Genomic DNA, 21,453 nt, shown 5'->3' on the forward strand with positions numbered 1-21,453 from the left:
AAAATGTATAATGAACATGGCATTAATTTATTTTTAACACACATCTTTTAATGCCATGTTGTGACACTCAACAATTCTCTAAAGTATTCAAACTTATTTTTTGGAAGTGCTTTGGTAAAAATGTCCGCAACTTGATCTTCAGTCTTACAATATTTGAGTTGAATCTCTTCATTCTCCACGGCTTCTCTAATGAAGTGATGCTTGATTGCAATGTGTCTTGTGCGACTATGAAAAATAGGATTCTTTGTCATAACAATTGCGGATTTGTTGTCACATAAAATTGGAGTAGCTTCTCTTTGCTTCTCACCAACATCTTCAAAAATTCTCCTTAGCCATATTGCTTGTGACGCTGCCAATGATGCTGAAATATACTCAGCCTCGGCAGAAGATTGGGCAACCGTTTCTTGCTTTTTAGATACCCGTGAAAATATACCTGAACCAAGAGAGAATGCATAACTGGAAGTACTTCTCATATCATCAACACATCCGGCCCAATCACTATCACAAAAACCAAACAACTTTGCAACAACATTTTTCTCATACAAGATGCCAAAATCAAGTGTACCTTGTATATATCTCAATACCCACTTTGCAGCCCCAACATGAATTTGGCTTGGATTGTGCATAAACCGAGATAATAAGCTTGTAGCATACATGATGTCGGGTCTTGAAAATGTCAAATATAATAGATTTCCAACCAAGCTTCTATAGAGAGATGCATCCGCTTCTTTACTTCCATCTTCTTTCATCAATTTTTCATTCACAACCAAGGGAGTGCAAACGGATTTGCAATTCAACATTTTGAATTTTTCAAGAAGAGTTTTTGCATACTTCTTTTGACAAATAAAAACTCCTCATTCTTTTTGATAAATTTCAATGCCCAAGAAGTAATGCAACAAACCCAAATCACTCATTTCATATTTTTTCATCATCTCTCTTTTAAAATCATCAATCATTTTTCCATCACTATCGGTAAATACCAAATCATCAACATAAAGAGAAACAATAAGAATTCCAGTTTTACCTTATGTCTTGTAGTACAAGGTTGGCTCACTTTTGCTCCTTTGAAAGCCTTTGTTGCAAAAGGAGAAGAAGAGAGAGTTTACAAATTAAAGAAGGTTTTGTATGGCCTAAAACAAGCACCCCGGGCATGATACCACTTATGTTGGTTGTAGTTTCAACCAACTAAATAATTTCTAAGTGAAGAGAGGAGAGAAACAAATATTGTATTGTATTGAATTCTTTGTTGTGTTGATATGCCTTAACAATAAATTCCTTACATTAGATATACTATTCTTCCATAGACCTTTGAACTTTTCAAGAAAATTCTCAACCACACACATGATACATGCACTCACATGATACATGCACTCGCTTGATACATGTACCCTTTTGATACATGTACAATAACAATATATGAATAAACCCAAAATGCATAATGAATATGGCATTAATTTATTTTTAACAAAAAGTAGTTGGTAGTACCGGGTTATTAGTAGCCATTGTTTTGCAGAATAAAATATAGTATTAGAGTGTCTTGCAACAATATTGTGGAAGTTGCATGCGCAAGGAATGAAAGGAATGAAGAGAATGAAGAAGCCACGCATCTATATATAGAGGGAAACTAGAGCGAGAAACTAAACAAAATCAAAAGAGAATCAAATTAAAATAGAGAACTAGTAATAATTTTGTGAGGTTGATGTATTTGTAACTTCTTTTCCAAAATGGTAGAAGTTCAAATCCAATAACTTCTCCATTATCAAAGAGGAGGGGATGAATTGGAGCCCTGAACAAAAAGTATGAATGAGCCCTCGTTATAGCTTTTTAATTTTTTTTTTTACAATATATAATTATACTCTCACAATATTTTTGCTCAAGCTCTTTATCTTTCACGTTCAAAGAAGTGATACTATTAAGTTATAGGCATTGGTTTTTGTTTATCAAATTTGTTCTCTCAAAGCAATATAATTGTCTAGCTCTAAGTTCGTCTTAAAGTGTGTTTGGACCATAATTTGTGGTCGTGTATCGATCGTGGTAGCATGTGAACATTTATGTTTCCAAAATCCAATACGAAATTTATTTTTAAGGTGTTTGAATGAGGAATAATTCTTTTAAATGAGTTTTTTTTCTTTTTCTTTTTCTTTTTTCACAACAACTTAATTTTTTTTTGTTTTTGGTAAATAAGTATGCATACCAGAAAAGGAAAATACAAGTATACAATGGGTAATCCCCAAGAATGGGCCATATGCCCCATTATCAAATCAAAAGCAAAAGAAAAAAGGATATGAGTCTAAATAAAATAAAAAAGAGTAGTCCAAGTCCATACTGTCCAAAAAATTGGCCCAATGTGGATACTATAAAACTCAAACCCAGTCCATATTCATGGGTGGGAATTCATCAACATGTTTCTCAAAGACTTCAATGTGTCTTAGTTCTGGATGGTTGTTTGGCTACGGCAATGGAGATGCAACACCTAAATACACGGCGTACAATTGTGCCTAGTGAATAACTTTTTACGGGATATTTGGTTTGCGGTAAAAAGTCTTTGTCTTCTTTGAGTGAACTTTAATTAGTTATTAGAAAATAAATCATTTATGAGTTAGAGGAGAAGTGTTGAAATTAATTAATGTATTATACATTCATTCAAGTGACCACAACTTTGTTTTTATGTATTTGAACTATTATTTTTTATAAGTACCTTAATTTTAAGATCATCAACATTAACTCACACAAAAATTCACACGGTAAAAGTTTAAAATTAGAATTCCAGTGAACCTCCGAAATTGGTTAAAGTATTGAAATCCAAACTGTACAACAACAACGGGTTAGACCAATTCTGGACCAAGCTTGTGTAAGATGTAGTATAATAATTAATTTACATGTAACCCAATTTTCATGATATTGATTGTTCTTTTCACTATTACTTGAATACTGCATTTCTAATTTCTAAAATCATTTAAGAACAAATCAATATTGTAATATGTTAAGAAGAAATGGGTGAAGTACAAAAAAAACTCTCTGACCCTCCTGCTCAAATTTCATCTCTATAGTATAAATAGTGAAAATAAGGATTTATTGTTAGTTAAATAAAGTGAGAGAAGTAAAAGTACGAAAATGCCTCTCAAGATTTTCCTTACAAAAATAATAAAAAATGAATAAAAGTTGGAATTACTTAAAAGGACTTGCACAAAATTAGACAGTAAAATCAAATGAAATATAATGTAAAAAATCAATAAATAAAAAATGTAATATATATATATATATATATATATATATATATATATATATATATATATAAAGCAAGTGCCAAATCATATTAGTATTAAAGAAATAGAATTTATATATGTGGAGGAGACCCGTTAGAGAGAGATAGAGAATGAGAAGAAGAAAATATATATATAAAAAATTATAGAGAGAGAAATATATATATATATAAATAGAGTATTTATAAATAAAGAAATAATGAAGTTGGGATATTATATATAGAAATGAGGGAGAAATGAATAAGGGGCAGTTTGGAAAGTCCAAAATGGAGAGAGTTGGTATTAAAGAGCATCTTTTGGTCGCATGACCTGCACATGTCTCTTTTTGGGATTAGAAGTCATTGTTTGCTCATTTTTCTAACTATAGCGGTAGAATGAGATTTTGTATATATTTTTCTTTTATTTATACATGCTTTACTCATTCAACTAAAAAAAATTATAAAAGATGTTTTTTTGTCACACCCCAAATTTTAATACAAGAACTATTTGTCCTGCATAAAAAAATCTAAGGTACAACTTTCATCAATTCTCAACATACATCCTCCATAATAGAATTACGATAAATCCCGTCATTCAATTTAACAAACATGAGAGTCTGACAAATTTTATACAAATTCATAAATAGAGGTGCAATTCCCTCTAGTAAAACAAAACATCTATAACCACTGAATCAACTCAATAAAGTTTCATAAAACCTTAACTTTATTACAATAATCAGAATAAAGGAAAACCGAGCTAAAATAAATTAATGCGCAACGAGCTAAAATCCGTTCCCGTCACGTGTCACCATCACGTTCCTACTATACGAGCACCTGAAATGTGATAATGGGGTGAGCTCACAAGCTCAACAAGAAATGCTAAACACAATCATCGTTCAGCAAGCTAACCTTACCTTGTATTCCCATATATATAAGCAACTCAATAAATTCATTAATTAAAGGTATATTCTAGTTAATTATAAACTCAATAAATAACCATCATTTATTTTAAGTAAATTTGCATATCTCATCTGAGCCCCGGGCTCCCATCCAATAAAGTGGTGTAATTCGTATAACCCCTGACTACCGAAAACACACGTGTGGCTGGATTGTACGTCTACTCCCCAGATGATCCCTGATCACGTCCACACAATAAGGGCTCATTAGACCCATGGCCATAATAAAAGGGTAGTGCACTCCCAAATAGGCAGGTCCCTGACCATATCCAAAAGTCATCATAGGGTCAGTCCCTGACTACCCCTCCGATTAATCCAAACTCATCCATTAATTATTAAATATGGTGAATTATGAAAGGCATTATTAATTAATAATTCAAATTAATTATTAAAGCACCAAAATACATATTTAATTCAAAAACAGAACTTTAATGACCCAACACTGAGAGTACAAAAATTCTGGACATAGCCTAATATTATATATGATGCCTTGCAAAATTTCAGAATCTAGCTCTTATTAGTTTTTCTGTACTCTCCCTTTTAGTGCTGAAAAAATAATACTTTTCATGTTTTAATTTCGTAAAACCATCAAACAGTCATTTAACAATCTGGATTTCAGCACAAATAAGTTCATTATACTTAAAACTAATATTCTGGAATTTTTCCCAATTTTTGAAATAACAATACTATTTTTCATAATTTCCTTTAACTTAAATCAATTTTAAAAGAATAATAATTAAATAAAAAAATAAGATTTAAATTGCACAGTAGACACCAAAAATGGGTCTTCCACATCTCATCAATCACGTTTTAGCTAAAGTTTTGATCCATTATATATATATATAAATATAATCATAATTATCTAGTTTCCACATCAAACTAAACCACTGATCAAACTAATCATAAATTTACTACAGTGCCATCAAACATGTTCCGTACCCATTCTCTACTCTCACTGATATAAGCCATTACACCTGAGCTTTACACATATATAAATAAAAAACTTATATATATGTATGTATATTACACCTATAAGTTATCTAATCTAATCATTCAATTATTTTCCTGTACCACTTATGGCACTTAATACCAACTCATATATGATAATCATCCCAATATTTTCAACGAGAATAATATAAAGCAACATGTAACTTTAAATTAATTTATTAATTAATATAACAACAATATAACCAATCTGTACAATTTAACAGAAACGATAATCAAAATTTTTGTAAATAAATTTATTTAATCTTTAATAATAAATCATTCTCCTAATCATACCCAATTAAATTCAAAATAACAACCTACACAACTTATACTATTCTAATCTTAACAATCATTAAAAATAGTTTCTTTTTCTACCATTTATTAAAATCATATGAATTAGATTTTCCAGATTATCAAAGCAAGTTACAAATATATATAAGAGTACAATGCAAGATTAACTTGCCTGGGTAATTAACTCTTCCTTCCTATGCGAATTCCCACTTATCGTTCCTTCCCTCAGCTACTGCAGAAAGACACGACGTCAGATCATTCTCTCTGGATCTACGTCCTATTACGCTGTATCGTGCTAATATTATATATATTTTTTTAAAAAAAATAACGTCCTCGTAGAACTGATATGACGTGAAATATAAAGATAACTATAATTGCATTTGAGATTGTTTAGGATTCCAATTTAAATTTTAAATTTAAAAACTCTAATATCTCTACTATATTTTTTAAATTCAAACATAGATAACCATTAAATTAAATTAAATAAATAAATATATGTATATATATATATATTTATTTATTTATTTTTACACCGGTCTTACATTTTTAAAAGATGTTATTTACCCATTCAACTTTTTAAAAAAATAGAGTTGTGTCTTGTACTGTAGATTCTTTCCTCTTCATTCGTGTTAAAAAAAATAAAATAAAGAAAGGTAAGTGGTTTTTGCAATGAAAAATAAATAAGGTGGAAATAAAGTTGTTAATAATGAGCAATAAATGCTGAATGGCCTTACAAATCAGAAGAAAAGTTGTGTTTCCGAAACAAACAGAGAATAGTGTACTAGAAAACGAAACATTGAAATAAAAATGGAGCTTCAATAGGGACAGAAGTAGTATTTTGCAATAATAGATGAGAAAACAAAACATGGATTAAGATTGAAATAAATTAACAAAAAAAAAGAAGAGAAAGCAAACAGAGAATAGCGTACTAGAAAACGAAACATTGAAATAAAAATGGAGCTTCAATAGGGACACAAATAGTAGTATTTTGCAATAAAAGATGAGAAAACAAACATGGATTAAGATTGAAATAAATTAACAAAAAAAAAAAAGAAAAAAAAAGGAAGAAGAATGGAGGTAGCTTCAACAGGGACAGGAATAGTATTTTTGCCTAAAAAAATGATGGAAAACGAAAGATACATCGATCTTCAAGGGTTAAAATGTAAGTTGATTTATTCACGTGGTATTTATCATTGGAATATTAGACAAACACAAAGAGTTGGAGATAAGAATTAGATATAAGAGAAATTACGTTATTCGGCCACCAATTATAAAATAATGAGCCGACCAACACAAGGAAATGTTTTTAACAAACTTACACCACATGGTTGTTGGAAGGTAAATAACAGAAAGACAAAAGAAAAAAAAAAAAAAAAATTGTACTATATTAATTTTAAAAATGAGAGAGAGAGAGAGAGAGAGAGAATCATTGAATAATTTTGTGGCTATTATTTATAGAATAAAAGGATTTGGATGGAAATTACAAAAAAACTGGGATTGTTATTCTTGACGTTGTCCAAAACAAGTGAATTCGATCTTATTTGTTTTATATTACAATAAATATATATATTTTATTATCTTTTTCAAATACGTTGAAGGGTACGTTACGATTTTTTTTGTTCTATTTCTCGAATATTCCCTTTACCAAAGGATGGAGACAACAAAATCAGACTAAAGACATTTGGAGAGCGAATAGTTCTAAATCCAATGTCAAATTAGGGACACTCTCCCGCACATTGGTGAGGGCAAAAAAGTAAATGTGTGGACAAAAAGTTATACATACCTGCATAAGAGTTGTATCTCTCGGCATAAGAGTTATATTTATCTACTCAAAAGTGATATCTGAAAATAATAATAATAATTTAAAAATTACAAAAGACTCTCATTGTTATTATTGACCTTGTCCAAAAATAAGTGAATTCCATCATGTTTTATATTACAATAAATTTATATTTTTTATTATCTTTTTCAAATAAGTTGAAGTGTACGTTATGATTTTTTTTGTTCTATTTCTCGAATATTCCCTTTACCAAAGGGTGGAAACAACAAAATCATACTAAAGACATTCTTATTTATCATCTCACAGAGTTAAAGTCATAATATTTCGAAAGAAATGAGTTGATCAAAATGTTGATGTAGATATAAAAAAACAATGTTTATTTGTAAATACCACTCTTGTGTATAGATGTACCACCATTCACACACAACTAACAATTTTTATGTAAACTGTGTTATCAAATGGTCTTCACAAAAGTAAAAAAAAAGTACTATGTGTGAATAAAAGTTATACATGCGTACATAAAAATGGTACCTCTCGGCACAAGAGTGATACTTATATACACAAAAGTGATACCTGAAAATAATAATGGTAATTTGAATAATTTTTTTTCCATAGCCATATTAATATTTTGGTCACTCTATTTTTTTAAAACATCATCACTTTGACTCCAAAAAATAATGAATAAAAGTCCAAAACTTTATATCTACATAATTATTCCTTATTTTAAGTTACCCGTGAACACTACCTAAGACACCGACTCCAGGTTCCACGTGATTTCATGTGTATCAAAATTTAAATGGTCATGTCTATCATGACAATGCAAAGAGAAGAAAAGAATGTAGTCGAGGACGATATAATTAAAATTTTATATTAAAATTTATGTAATACCTTAGCTAGTCAAATTTTTGTCTTAATTTTCTGATTTTCATCGGATTTGACTAAAAGTAAATAGTCATGTTTGACTAGCAATTAAGATTTTTTTTAGAGACATTTTAATATTTTGATTTTTCATGATAAAACCATTTTACATGAATAACATAATGATGAGCAAGTGCACTGCGCTTTTTGTACTCAAAATGTGTTTATTGAAGAAATGACTTATGACAACTGTTAGGTGTTCTACCTCATGATAACTTTTGATACAGATGTACTATTTTAGAGTAACACTAGTAAAATGTTTCTCTCATTAAAAGAGTTATGAGCTCTTTTATTTTTTAAGAAAGATACATTAAATAATTAATTTGATTTTTTATATATTTTAAAAAATTATTTTATACAATGATTAAATAAGAAAATTTTTTGTGAGAGAGATCTCTTAAAACCATTACTCATTGTTTTATATGAACAAAATAAAAATGAATATATATATATATATATATATATATATATATATATATATATGTATATATTTTTTTTCTAGTTAAGAATGAATATTTTTATTTATAAAAAAAAATAAAAAACAAGAATGAATATTTTTGGTGTTCAATTGTGATAATCATAGAAAAATCGCATGTTATTTTTTTTCTAAGTATTCAAAATGCGCGCAATCGAGTTCCTTATGAGAAAACATGGCATTTAGGGACAGACCCGGGGGATATTACCCTTTGTCCCCTGAATTTATTCAAAAGAATTCAGTATTAACCCCTCATACGAGTTTATGGTCCCTCCTTAATGGCGTTGTCTTCTTCTCTCATAATTGTCAATTGTAAGACGAAAAATACTTTAATTTTTTGTAATATATGATCAACTAATTATATGTATTGATAAGATACACTAAAGTAAATTTATTTTTATTTATATGATAAAATATAATTAATTAATGATATCGGTGACATGGTTATACCAGTGCTCTCACATTGTTTCAAAACATATTTTATTCTCCAAAACAATGGCTAGCTTCGCGCTAACCCAGTATTGAAATTATAACCAAGTAAAAAAGCTCTAGATTCAAAAAAATTACAAAATTTTTCGTCATTCTTCATTTTCAAGATTTTGAATTTTCTTTCCTGTTACATGTATATTTATAGTTATAGGTTTATAGTTATAGGTGTTTTAAGCGTCTTTTTTGACTTTTGTAACCATATATCAAATTATGTTTTCTTCATTTACACTGTTCCTTCATCGACTTAATTTTTTTTTTTTTTTTTTTCACTGGCGCTGTACATTTTTCTTTCACCCATGCATTGACAATTTACACACTGGTTTGAATAATTCATTATCTCACAAAACACTCACACTTTTTACACTATTTTCTTACACACCTACACATATGCCTCCCATGTGTTATTTACGGAGTACATCTCAATAAACACGCGCGTAACACTCATTTTAATTTCTTACACATTTATGATGCGCACTTCCACATGTTTTTATTAGGGATAATTTCATAAAAATAGAGTTTTAGGGGTTAAAAGACAAAAAAATAAAGTCAAAATTTAATTTTCTAAATTAATGAAATTTTATGAAAGTTTGACGTGGACATAGAAAATTACTATACATCATCTTTTTTATTCATAAAATACCCTTCTATTATTGTTATGAAATTATACTACTACCCCTCTCATATCTAAAGAGGGAAGAGAAACATATTTATGCCAATCCTCTCAAACTCTCCTTATCCGGCAGGTCCTCTTTCCTCAAACTCCCGAAACATACTGTCAAAATTCACTTTTCTTTCATTTTCTCTATAAATCATCAGTTCTCAATATAATTTCCTTTCTAACGTTGATTTTGTTGGAGATAATTAACTCCCTCCAACCCACTCAACGATTGGCTGTTGTTAAGAGTTAAATCCCTCCTTTATCACATACAACGGAAGTATCATTACATCACATCAACACAATTATATATAGAGATAACAATCACACACAGCAACGCACAACACAATATTTTACATGGTTCACCCAACTCTAGGGTTACGTCTATGGGAGAGAGAGATTTCACTATTATGAATCAATGAAGAAAATATACAACCACATGTCAAAACCCCACTCACTCACTCATCAGGAATTATATAAACGATCCCCTCTTCTCACAACACTTACCCTTAAACCCCTTACATCTTTTCTCTCTCTCTAAACCCCTCATACCCATCTCTATTTATAGAGTCTTTAAAACTCAATTCCTTATTGGACAAGTATTCCTCAAATCCAATTCTTTGTTGGACAAGGATCAACTTACCTACAAGGAGTTACCATATCTATCTTCAACTCTAAAATAGCAGGTATAACTTCTTTCCCAAATCTTCAGTTTTTTGCCCAAGTATTCTGAATTCCAAAACCAATAAGGAACCAGTTTCTCGTACCTTCTAAAACAAAAAAGGAAACTAATTTTCTGCGCACAAATATTGCGCCACAAACCCAACAATCTCCACCTTGGCTCAAATTCAATCTCATGTGCTTCTCCATAGCTCCACCTTGAATAAGGATCTCTTCATAGCTCCACCTCAATTGAAGATTTCTCCACTTCAAATAAAGCACTATGATGAACTTGAGAAACACTCTAACAATCTTCACATTTTTCTCAAATTCATCATTCTTAATTTTTTTTATCTTATCTATCCACCCCGTTGATGTTCAATTGCTCACGCATGGCAACCCACCAATCTTCAACTCATCTTCATCAATTACTTTTCTGGCTTAAAGCAACAAACATCTCATCTTCATATTCCCCCTTGCCCTTTATCGGGCTTAGAGCAAGCCCCTTCATTCTTCACACCCCTTGCCCCATCTTGAGAACTAGCACTCACTCTTGACTTGTCCTCAAAACTTGTTCCTCGTGGGCTTCACCTCTATCACCTTCTTCATACCTTCGTGTCATCATCAACTTTGATTGAATCTCCATAACACCTCACTATCATCCTCTGCTCTGACAAACTTCGCAGCAATCTTCTTTTACTGATCTTCAGGACCAATCACAAGCTCTGACCCACCATCGGCTCTGATACCAGTTGTTGGGGATAATTAACTCCCTCCAACCCACTCAACAATCGGCTGTTGTTAAGAGTTAAATCCATCCTTCATCACACACAGCGGAAACATCATTTCATCACATCAACACAAGCATATATGGAGATAACAATCACACACAGTAACGCAGAACACAATATTTTACATGGTTCACCCAACTCTAGGGTTACGTCTATGGGAGAGAGAGATTTCACTATTATGAATCAAGGAAAAAAATATACAACCACATGTCAAAACCCCACTCACTCACTCATCATCTATTTTGAGGCTACATGTATACACTCAGGAATTACATATACGCTCCCCTCTCCTCACAACACTCACCCATAAACCTCTTACATCTTTTCACTCTCTTCTCTCTCTCTAAACCCCTCATACCCATCTCTATTTATAAAGTTTTCAAAACCCAATTCCTTGTTGGACAAGTATTCCTCAAATCCAATTCCTTGTTGGATAAGGATCAACTTACCTACAAGGAGTTACCATATCTATCTTCAACTCTAAAATAGCAGGTATAACTTATTTCCCAAATCTTCACCTTTTTCCCCAAGTCTTCTGGATTCCAAAACCAATCAGGAAACTATTTCTTGCAGCTTTCAAAACGAAAAAGGAAACTAATTTTCTGCGCACAAATTTTGAGCCACAAACCAAACAGATTTCCCCCTCTATTTTACTTATTTATTTTTATATATTTATATACTGTGAAGATCTTGAATTTGACAGTGAAAGTGAGAGAGAATAGAGAGAATCAAAGACTATAATATTTATTAGTGTCGGTTAAGTGGCAATTTTATTTGTTTAGTAAATTTATTTTAATAATTGTGAAACTTCATTATTTTAATAAAAAAAAATTACATTAAAATAAATAAGTAAAATAGAAATAAATAGAGGGGGAAATCAAAGTTAGAAAGGAAATTACATTGAGAACTTAGAAAGGAAATTAAAAATAAATAAGTAAAATAGAGGAATAAATCAAAGTTAGAAAGGAAATTACATTGAGAATTGATGATTTATAAAGAAAATGAACAGAAAAGTGAATTTTGACTTCATTCTTTTTGCAGTGATTTTGGCGATGTGATTCGGGAGTTTGAGGAACGAGGAGCTGCAGGAAAAAGAGAGCTTGAGAGGATTGGCATAGATGTGTTTCTCTTCTCTCTCTAGATTTGAGAGGATTAGTAGCATAATTTAATAATAATAATAGAAGATTATTTTGGGAATAAAAAGATAATGTATAGTAATTTTACATGTCCATGTCAGACTTACATAAAATTTCATTAATTTGAAAAACTTGATTTTGACTCCATTCTTTTGTCATTTGACTCCCAAAACCTCATTTTTATGGAATTATCCCTTTTTATTACATATTTTATGTGTGTTTGTGTGTAGATATATTATATTTTGAAGAGTAAATTACAAGAACTTCTACTATTATTTGTCTTAATTATAAAGACCTTTAATGTGATCTGAAAAAATTATTTGGATCTTTCATAAAAATAAAACTAACATGCAACTAAATGAGATTTTATTTGTGTGATAAGATATAATTAATTAATAATATTAATCGCATGATATCATCTATCCTGCTTTGTCATGTTACCCGCATGATAAACATTTTAATTTTTATTAAAAAATAGTCCACGTACCCCCAACCTAACCGTATCAATCCATTATTCTCTCTAGTTTCTCTCTCCAGCTTCCCTCTATATATAGATGTATTCCTTCTTCATTCTCTGCATTCCTCCCTACAACTCTCATATTGTCGCAAGAAGTACACCCTAATATATTTTATTCTCCAAAACAATGGCTGCAGCTACTACTTTCAGCATCTTCATATTCATGATGAGTGTCATAGCAACCACAAATTCTCTCCCTTTTGTGGTGTTCCATGGTAGTCAACCTTCTTATTCTTTCCCAGTACATTCTGTGATTAATGATTAGTTGTACTTTATTAGTAATTTATATATATATATATATATATATATATATATAATTTCAATGCCCCTCATGCTTCTTTTTTTTTTTTTAATTTTTTGGATGAAGTTTAGTTAGTTACATTACTAATTAATCAGCATTCATTGAAGAGTTTGAGGAGGTATGAGACTAGCTAGTCTATTGTTTTCGTGTGAGCATTGAGTTTCATTTTTTGTTTTGTTTTTTCAATTAAAATGCTTTTTCTTTTGCATAAAAAAGTTTGTGTATTCACATTGTTATTCCGTTTGACATGTACTTTGTTTTAGTTATTTTGTTTTTAACTATAACAGAAATAGTATTTTTGTTGTACGAGTGTTTTAAAAAAAAATCGAAAGCACGTTTGGAAATGATGTTTTAAGCATTTTGATCCGTATTGCGCTACTGTTATAGTTTTGGGCCATAAACAGTTGTTAAAACAAGAAAAAATAATTTTTTGTGTTTTTGTTTTGGGCTACTGTTCACGAAGTGTTTTAGTATTTGCCATATCAAACACGCTTTTGTTGCTAAAATCGACACTGTAGCAACCTAAAAATAAAAACAGCAGAAACAAAACGCATGTCAAACGGGGCATAAGGGTTTATAAACATTTTTGTTCACATTATATGTGTTTTATGTTTTTGTTGTTTTCAGAATATATATATATATATATATATATATATATATATATATATTCTTATATATAAGCTTTTAATTCTTTGATTCATTTTCAAAAGCAACACTCTTACGATTATGTTTGCAATCGTTTTTGTTTCTTATTTTGTGTTGTGGGTGGTGTATGGTAGCGAAGCAAAGCACTAAAACTTTTTATTGTGATTTGAATAGTAATGCGTTTATTACCAAAAAGATCGATGCCCAAATTAAAAACACTAAATTGATAATTCCTAATTTTTTTACACGGTAACAAAAACACTTAGCAATCTTGCAATACTTTAAATTTTTTTTCTTTTTCTTTTTTCAATCTTGCAATGTATATGTACTTTTTTATTATATATGTTTTTGTTTACAAAAATATTGTAACAAATTTTATATTATACTGTTAGTCACTATTAAACACACTCCACAATAAAAACAAATACGTTATTTGTGTTTCAAATAAAAACATTAACACAAAATAAAATAGATTGCCAAATATACTCTTATATTTCTTGTCACGACCTAATAGTCCCCCTCAAAATTTTTATTTTTATTGAAATATCTTATTATTTTATTTTTATTATTATATATTCATAAAATATTACTATTGCCGCTAAAATTATTTAAAAATTTTATTCTTCCGCTTCACCTAATATTTTGAGTCCGTCCCGCCTGTTTTGAGTTCTTTCTTACTCTTAATATATTTTCAACACAAAAAAATAGCTGACCTTTCACGTCATTGTGTTACTCATATTTAAAGAATCACACTGATGCCTTGGACCGAATAGAAAAGTTGAAGTGATACGAAATCGTTGGATAAATTGGGATGGGACCGATTTGCTGCCACTTCAGCTCACCTCTTCAGTCTTAACTCAAACGTATATAGGAGTGTGTAAAACGAGTTCTAGATATATTTAAAAATATACGGGTTGGTCAAATTTTGTACAAAAATTAAAAATAAAATAAAATTTTGAACAAACTATGTGACCATATAAATGAATTTTATAAAATTTTAATTGTAAAGACCCGCGTAGTTAATTTCAAAAAGCAAAAATTGCATTCGAATGGGCTATTTGATCATGAAATTAGAATTGTCGGTCAATACTACAAGAATGGATGAACTCATGGATCATATAAACATTTACAGTATTATATCTAATTTCAATTGTAAACTGTTCATGTGCTTTGACAATGATATCAAGTACTTCTATAATGCTTTAGTTCTTTAATATTCTTTACTTAATTTTATTCACCGAAACTGTGAATCTATGGTCCGAATTATATATATATATATATATATTTACCCTTTTTTGTGAAAATTATGGCAGGTATTGCAGATAATTGCACTAATAAAGTCTCAATTATGACTCAGAAACTCATTGTTTGGTCCGATTCTCAAGGATATTGCATGTAAGTTCTAATTTTACATTTCAAAATAAATGTCTCCCATCTAATTTTTTAAAGAGATAAATTTTAGTATATTTTAAGGTAATAAAAGTTGTACTTTACCTTTTTACATTTGCACTTTAATTTAAAATTAAATGACTTTTCTAACCTTAATTTTGTAAGTGAATGATTGTTTATTTTCAAATCATACAACTGCCCTTCTTCTAAATATGATTGTCTCTCATTCTCCCTCTCATCTTTAATATTTTCGGTCTATTTGACATCAACAAACCCAAAATATATATATATATATATATATATATATATATATATATATATATATATAAATAAATTATCTGATTTGATAGTGTTAAAAAAAAGGGACAAAAAGGTTCTTTCGAATAATATCTATTTTGACAAAACTCAAAAATAAGAAATACAAAAACAACATTGAACCAAAAATAAATAGTTATCTCAATTGAATAAATTTTCTCTTTTGAAAAAAAAAAAAAAAAAAAAAAAAACAAGAAAGACAAACCTTATCTCTATTGAATAAATTCTCTGTATTGAATAAATTATCTTTTTTGACAATTTTATTTTAAAAAATATAGTACACAAAACAGAAAAAGTATAATACATAAAAATAAAATAAAATAAAATAAAAATTACCTCTGTTGAATAAATTATATAACAAGGCCCCCTCCACCATCTCTTCCCTCAACAACATTAAAAGAAAAGAAAAAAAAAAAAGTATAAACTTTAAATTTTTTTACTTTTTATACTTTTTTTTTCTTTTTTTTTTTTTTTCTTTTTTTTGAGATAAATCGTAAGTTTTAAAGTTTATACTTGTATAACGATACCTCTGGTACTTTGAAATAAGAAACGGTGCATTAACAAGTTTAAAGATCTTTTTGTCATTTTATTTAGAAGAAAAAAAGCAAGTGGAGTGCAAGTGTAGAAAAATGGAGTTTGAATATCCCTCCCTTTTTTTATTTATTTTATCGGAAATGATATTATTGACGACTTTAATACCCCGGTTTAAAACTGATAAAGATAAAAAAATATGACGTGTTATTATAAAATTTCAACTTAAATAAACATTATTATTACTCCTGTTTGTTTTCATAAAATACCTTAATTTTTGTTTCTTTGTCTTCTTAGTTTTCCATAACTCATTTCTTTTATCTTTTCAGTTTTCCGTAACGGTATCGTCCTTTTTTTTTTCGTTTTCACATCAACTTTCATGGCACTCAAATATAAGAATTTGATTGGTACAAAATCTGCTTTGCAATTTTTTTTTTAAATTCCTTTCTTTATTTTTGTTTATGGAGTCACATACAGATCATTAGTTTTGATCATTATAGCAATGAATAAATGCCTATCTAATTATATATAGGAGATGCAATCTTAAATATCTATGCCTTACAGAGATTTAATGTAATGTATATATAAAACATATATATAATTTGATATACACGGTGATTGAAACTTTAATCGCCAACAAAGATACTATATAAAGATGAAACTTAAAAAGATGGACTACAACTTTCCAAATAGTTAATTACCTTATATTTTAAAATGAGTCCCATTATATTTGACACATAGGTAGCCGTATAGACTCGTGAAGTAGTAGGTTTTTATTTGTCGAGGTAAATAACAATACTCTAAATGGGACAACCAAAAATGAAAAAGGTGGATAATTATTTTGAGACGGAGGGATATATAAGTATAGTCTGTATGAACCTAATCTCTTATGGTAGAATTTACCACGTGACTCTGTCTAAGAATACTTTTTGTTACATTATTAATGTCTTGTTATATTATAAGCATCAAGGTTGTGGACCTGTGGTCTGGTATAACAAGGGTTATTTGTTCCACATCGGATCCGGATGAAAAAGTGATTGGGTATAAATGGGTGCATATGCAGCACTATCTAACAGCTCGAGCTTTTGGATAAATGGGCAAGTGCCTACCCGTTACAGTTGGTATCAGAGTCAGACTCAATTTTTGATTCGGTGTCACGCCAAGTAGGGTGTCCAGATCTTTACCCCTGGTAGGTAGGGTAGTTCGACTGCAACGAGGGCGTTGCGTAGGTTCGGGTGAGGGAGAATGTAACAATTGTCATTTGTCCTATATCGGATCCGGATGGGAAAATGATTGGGTATAAATGGGTGGGTATGCAGAACTACCCAACAACTTGACTTTTTACGTAAATGGGCAAGCGTCCACCCGTTATATCTGGTAAAATATTTCTCTTTTAAAATAGAATGTTAGAGGGTTAGAAAAGAGTAAAATACACACACACACTATATGAGGGTTAGAAAAGAGTAAAATATATACACACACACACACACTATATGATTTTTTACTGCTTTCAATTGATTTTCTCTTATTGCCTAATTAATTTCCTCATTTATTTGTTCGTTTTGAGTGAGCCCTTAGTATTTTTGGTTCATTACTGAATTTAATCATTTGATTTTTTGGCTCACATTTAGAGAAATTGGAGATGGATACAACAGTTCCATCTATATGCCCCTTATGAATCAGGTGATTTTTTTCTTTTTAAGTGCAAGGAAAGTTGTAAATTATGATATATATATATATATATATATATATATATATATATATATATATATGTGCCTCATGATTTATGATTTACTAGAATTAATTCTTAATTAACACACTTCTTGTGTTGCATATTGTTTTTGTAGACGGCAATTGCTTGTGAAAAGGTAGTAAAACTGTCAAGAAATGTGTTTGCTTTATTTTCGTTGGTTTGGCATTTCAAGTTCGGATTTTTCTAATTCAACTAGTACTTAATTTCTTTAATTTACAGGTCAAGAGCATGAGTGAACTCAGTGACGGTTACAACATAGTTGCAATTTCTCAGGTGACAAGCAAGGGTGGTTGCAATTTTTTATTTTAATTTCACTTCATTTCATCAAGGACAATTTAATTTCCTAACGGATTAAATATATACAGTTTCATTTTTTTTTTCATCCCCTTCTAATGATTTTATCAAACTATAAATATTTGTGTTGGTTTTATAATTTGTACATTTAACTGTTTTGCAGGGTAACATGGTAGCTCGAGGACTTATTGAGTTTTGTGACGAAGCACCTCCTGTAAGAACTAATTATTTACAAACTCTGATTTAGTTTTATCATTGCATCCAAATATGGATAATGCTTAAAACATTTCAAGAACTAGACTACTTTTGAACAAAACAAAATCATTTCAAGTATTCGTTTGTTTGGACATTTCTTTTTTCATGTAAAATATATATTTTTTTATTTTTATTTTTTTTTTAGAGTTTGGCAAAGGTTTAGGCCGAGGTTAAAATCGAGTCCATCAAGTGAGACATATAAATAACTTGTCGAAAATTGATGAATAAAAAAATTAAAAAATATTTTACTATTGAGCCAATTGTTTGTTAGTCAGTTAATAATAGGCTATAGGAGCTCCAAATCATTTCAAGAACTAGACTACTTTTGAACAAAACAAAATAGAACAGATAAGGAAATTATTGAGTACAAACGTACACTTGTAAGGTTATGAACTTGGAATATATATTGAGACATTGCAAATTTAGACAGCTTCAAGGAATTTTATTCAGATGGTCAATCTTTGAAGATAGTTGATTTAAAATCCAAAAACAAGAGATTTATAGGTCTTGCGTTGGCATGCTTTGCTCTCTTTGATCATGTTGTGAATATTGATAAATAAACCATAGAGATCAAAGAATTCTAGAGAAAAACGGGTGTTACTTAATTAGTGGCCAATCGATAGAGCGGCACATCTTCCCGAGTAGGTATACTCGTATTCAGGCACCCCGGTATTAGAATACTTCATATATGTACATCTACTACTTTCCTTGTCTTTATTCTTGTCCATTTGTACGTTCTAGTACTCGATCTCCTTATTCCGTGGCACCACTGATTTTCTGTTTTCTGTCAACATATGCCATTCAATTTTATGTAACTTTAAAAATAAAAAATTTGAAACAGGTGAAGAATTACGTATCACTTGCAGGTCCTCATGCTGGGGTAGCTTCTCCTCCTTGTGTAAGGGCTTCTTGTCTTAATGCATGCAACTTTTTTTTTTTCTAACTATTTCTCTAATTCAAATTATTATTATTATTATTATTATTATTATTTAAATATATGCTAAAATCTAGTTATTGTCATATCTTAAATTATTTAGGGACATATTCTATATTGGTTCTGTGGTAAAATTTAAGTTTGAAATAGTCTATTAATTAGAAGAACTTTATGGACAAAATGTAAAAAATATTTTGATTGAAGCATTAATTACTATTTAGTGTGTGTGTGTGTGTGTGTGTGTGTGTGCAATTTCCTCTTCTACACATGCACCCCTATTAATTGTGCAGTCTTGCTTTGATATTTCTGCAGTCTGAACCGGAGGAGTGCTTGATATTGAACACCATAATCGAACAACTTGGGGTTTACAGCCAATATGTACAGGTCAAGATTTCTCTTTTTAAGGTTTCTTATATTAATATTAATTTACATTGCAACGTACATTCAATCAGATTTTCGATATGGGAAATATTTTTCACCACAATTTTTTTCTGTTTTTTTGGTTGAGAAATAATTTTTTCATTCCTAGCTCTTTGTCACGATTTCATTGTGTTGTTTCTTAATTTCCTGCCGTTTTCTCGTGGTTGGGCGGACTAAATAACATTTGATGGTGATATATATATTGCAGGAAAACTTGGCACCTGCGGGTTATATTAAAATTCCAGATGTAAGTAATTAAAATTGTTTTTTAGGTGGAAATGTTGCTAAAAATTTGTCCCCAAAACTTGATCATGATATGCATGGTCCATTGACTCAATCGTGCTTAGATTAAATATGTTACATCACATTCACAGCTTGCCCTGTTATTAACTCTACATGGCCTGCTATATACACACACAATTTTTATTCCTTATTGCAACCTTTCATATATATATATATATTATATGTACATTGATATGATCTTCCTAACTACTATAAGCTAGAGCTGAAAACACAGGGATTTTTTTTTTAATTTCCCAGGATATTCCTGATTATTTACGAGGAAGTGAGTTTCTTCCAAGGCTCAACAATGAACTCGCTATTTGTAGAAACTCTGCTTACAAGGAACGGTTTGCTAGCTTGGATAATTTGGTGCTTATCATGGTACGCACGTACTACGTTGAAGAGTACTTGTATTTAATTTGTATGTAATTTTCAATACTTGTGTTTTGGAGTTAGAAAATGTTTTCAGTTTAGTAGTGATGATGCCTCCTTTTATGTCTGTATTCTGCATATATATCAGTGTGATCAAGACGAAGTTTTGGTACCTAAGGAAACCTCCTGGTTTGGGTTTTATCCAGAAGGGCCGGATTGGATTTATAAAGATGTTTTGCCTGCAAATGAGGTAAGTATATATGCATGCTTGCATTTTATAAGGTCCGGTTTTAATTTATACTACGTATATCTAATTATATATGCCAACAAAAAGTTGTGCAACTCAATTCAAGTCCAACCTAACTCTGTATTCTCTTGTTCTTTCCTTTTTCTTTTTCTTTTTTTAATCTGAATCTTCCTCCATGAAGACAACACTGTACAAAGATGATTGGATCGGTTTGAAAACCTTGATTGAAGCCGGAAAGGTTCAATTCGTAAATGTGTCAGGACAGCATGTGGAGATTTCTGATAGTGACATAATGAAATATATTGTACCATACTTAAACGGGTCTGTAACACTCTCAATGGTGGAATCATCGTCCTCATCAATCTGAAATTCAGGATAGACCTGGATCTGCTGCATACTCTTGAGGTAATGCAAGTACCAGTACCATTTCCGCGTAAACCAGTGACCAAATAAATGGGAATTTATGTATTTTGTTTGTATGATAATTGTCTGTATTATTGTGTAAACGTTTAAGGGTATGCATGATGCATCTTGTTTGTATTATTATTGTCTGCATTATTGTGTAAACGTTTAAGGGTATGTATTATGTTGGTTTGGAACTATTATATATCTTCGTTGCGTGAATGATAAAGACTTTTGGTCAATTATTCATGTTATTACTGTTCATCGTTAATATAATCTTTTTCATAGGTATGGTAATTAACAAATTATCCATAACAATCTGTGATTTATATATATATATATATATTGATTGCACAAAAGAAGGCATCAAACTTTTTCCAAATAGTTGTTTTCAAAATCTATGGGAGTAGTTATTTG

At 30.0% G+C, this 21,453-nt stretch overlaps 1 protein-coding gene across 1 annotated transcript; it reads left to right on the forward strand.

Annotated features, from left to right (window-relative positions):
• Nucleotides 1-17,742: 17,742 nt before the first annotated feature.
• On the forward strand, nucleotides 17,743-21,084 carry LOC132279509 (uncharacterized). The gene is made up of 10 exons (XM_059781503.1): nucleotides 17,743-17,760; nucleotides 17,925-17,945; nucleotides 18,050-18,103; nucleotides 18,288-18,338; nucleotides 19,221-19,277; nucleotides 19,626-19,697; nucleotides 19,942-19,980; nucleotides 20,274-20,396; nucleotides 20,536-20,637; nucleotides 20,816-21,084. Exons 1-10 carry the CDS (start codon nucleotides 17,743-17,745, stop codon nucleotides 20,999-21,001), a joined length of 723 nt encoding a protein of 240 aa, XP_059637486.1. The 3' UTR covers nucleotides 21,002-21,084.
• Nucleotides 21,085-21,453: the final 369 nt, after the last annotated feature.

The sequence above is a fragment of the Cornus florida genome, unplaced genomic scaffold, assembly GCF_030987335.1.
Source record: "Cornus florida cultivar Cherokee Brave unplaced genomic scaffold, ASM3098733v1 CherokeeBrave_3.0.0_Hap2_Chr10, whole genome shotgun sequence".
Taxonomy (NCBI): domain Eukaryota; kingdom Viridiplantae; phylum Streptophyta; class Magnoliopsida; order Cornales; family Cornaceae; genus Cornus; species Cornus florida.

Excerpts from the sequence above, each read along its gene's own strand:
- LOC132279509 (XM_059781503.1), top strand. Across the intron at positions 19,698-19,941 it reads TTTACAGCCAATATGTACAG|GAAAACTTGGCACCTGCGGG; the intron begins GTCAAGATTTCT and ends TATATATTGCAG. Across the intron at positions 19,981-20,273 it reads GTTATATTAAAATTCCAGAT|GATATTCCTGATTATTTACG; the intron begins GTAAGTAATTAA and ends TTAATTTCCCAG.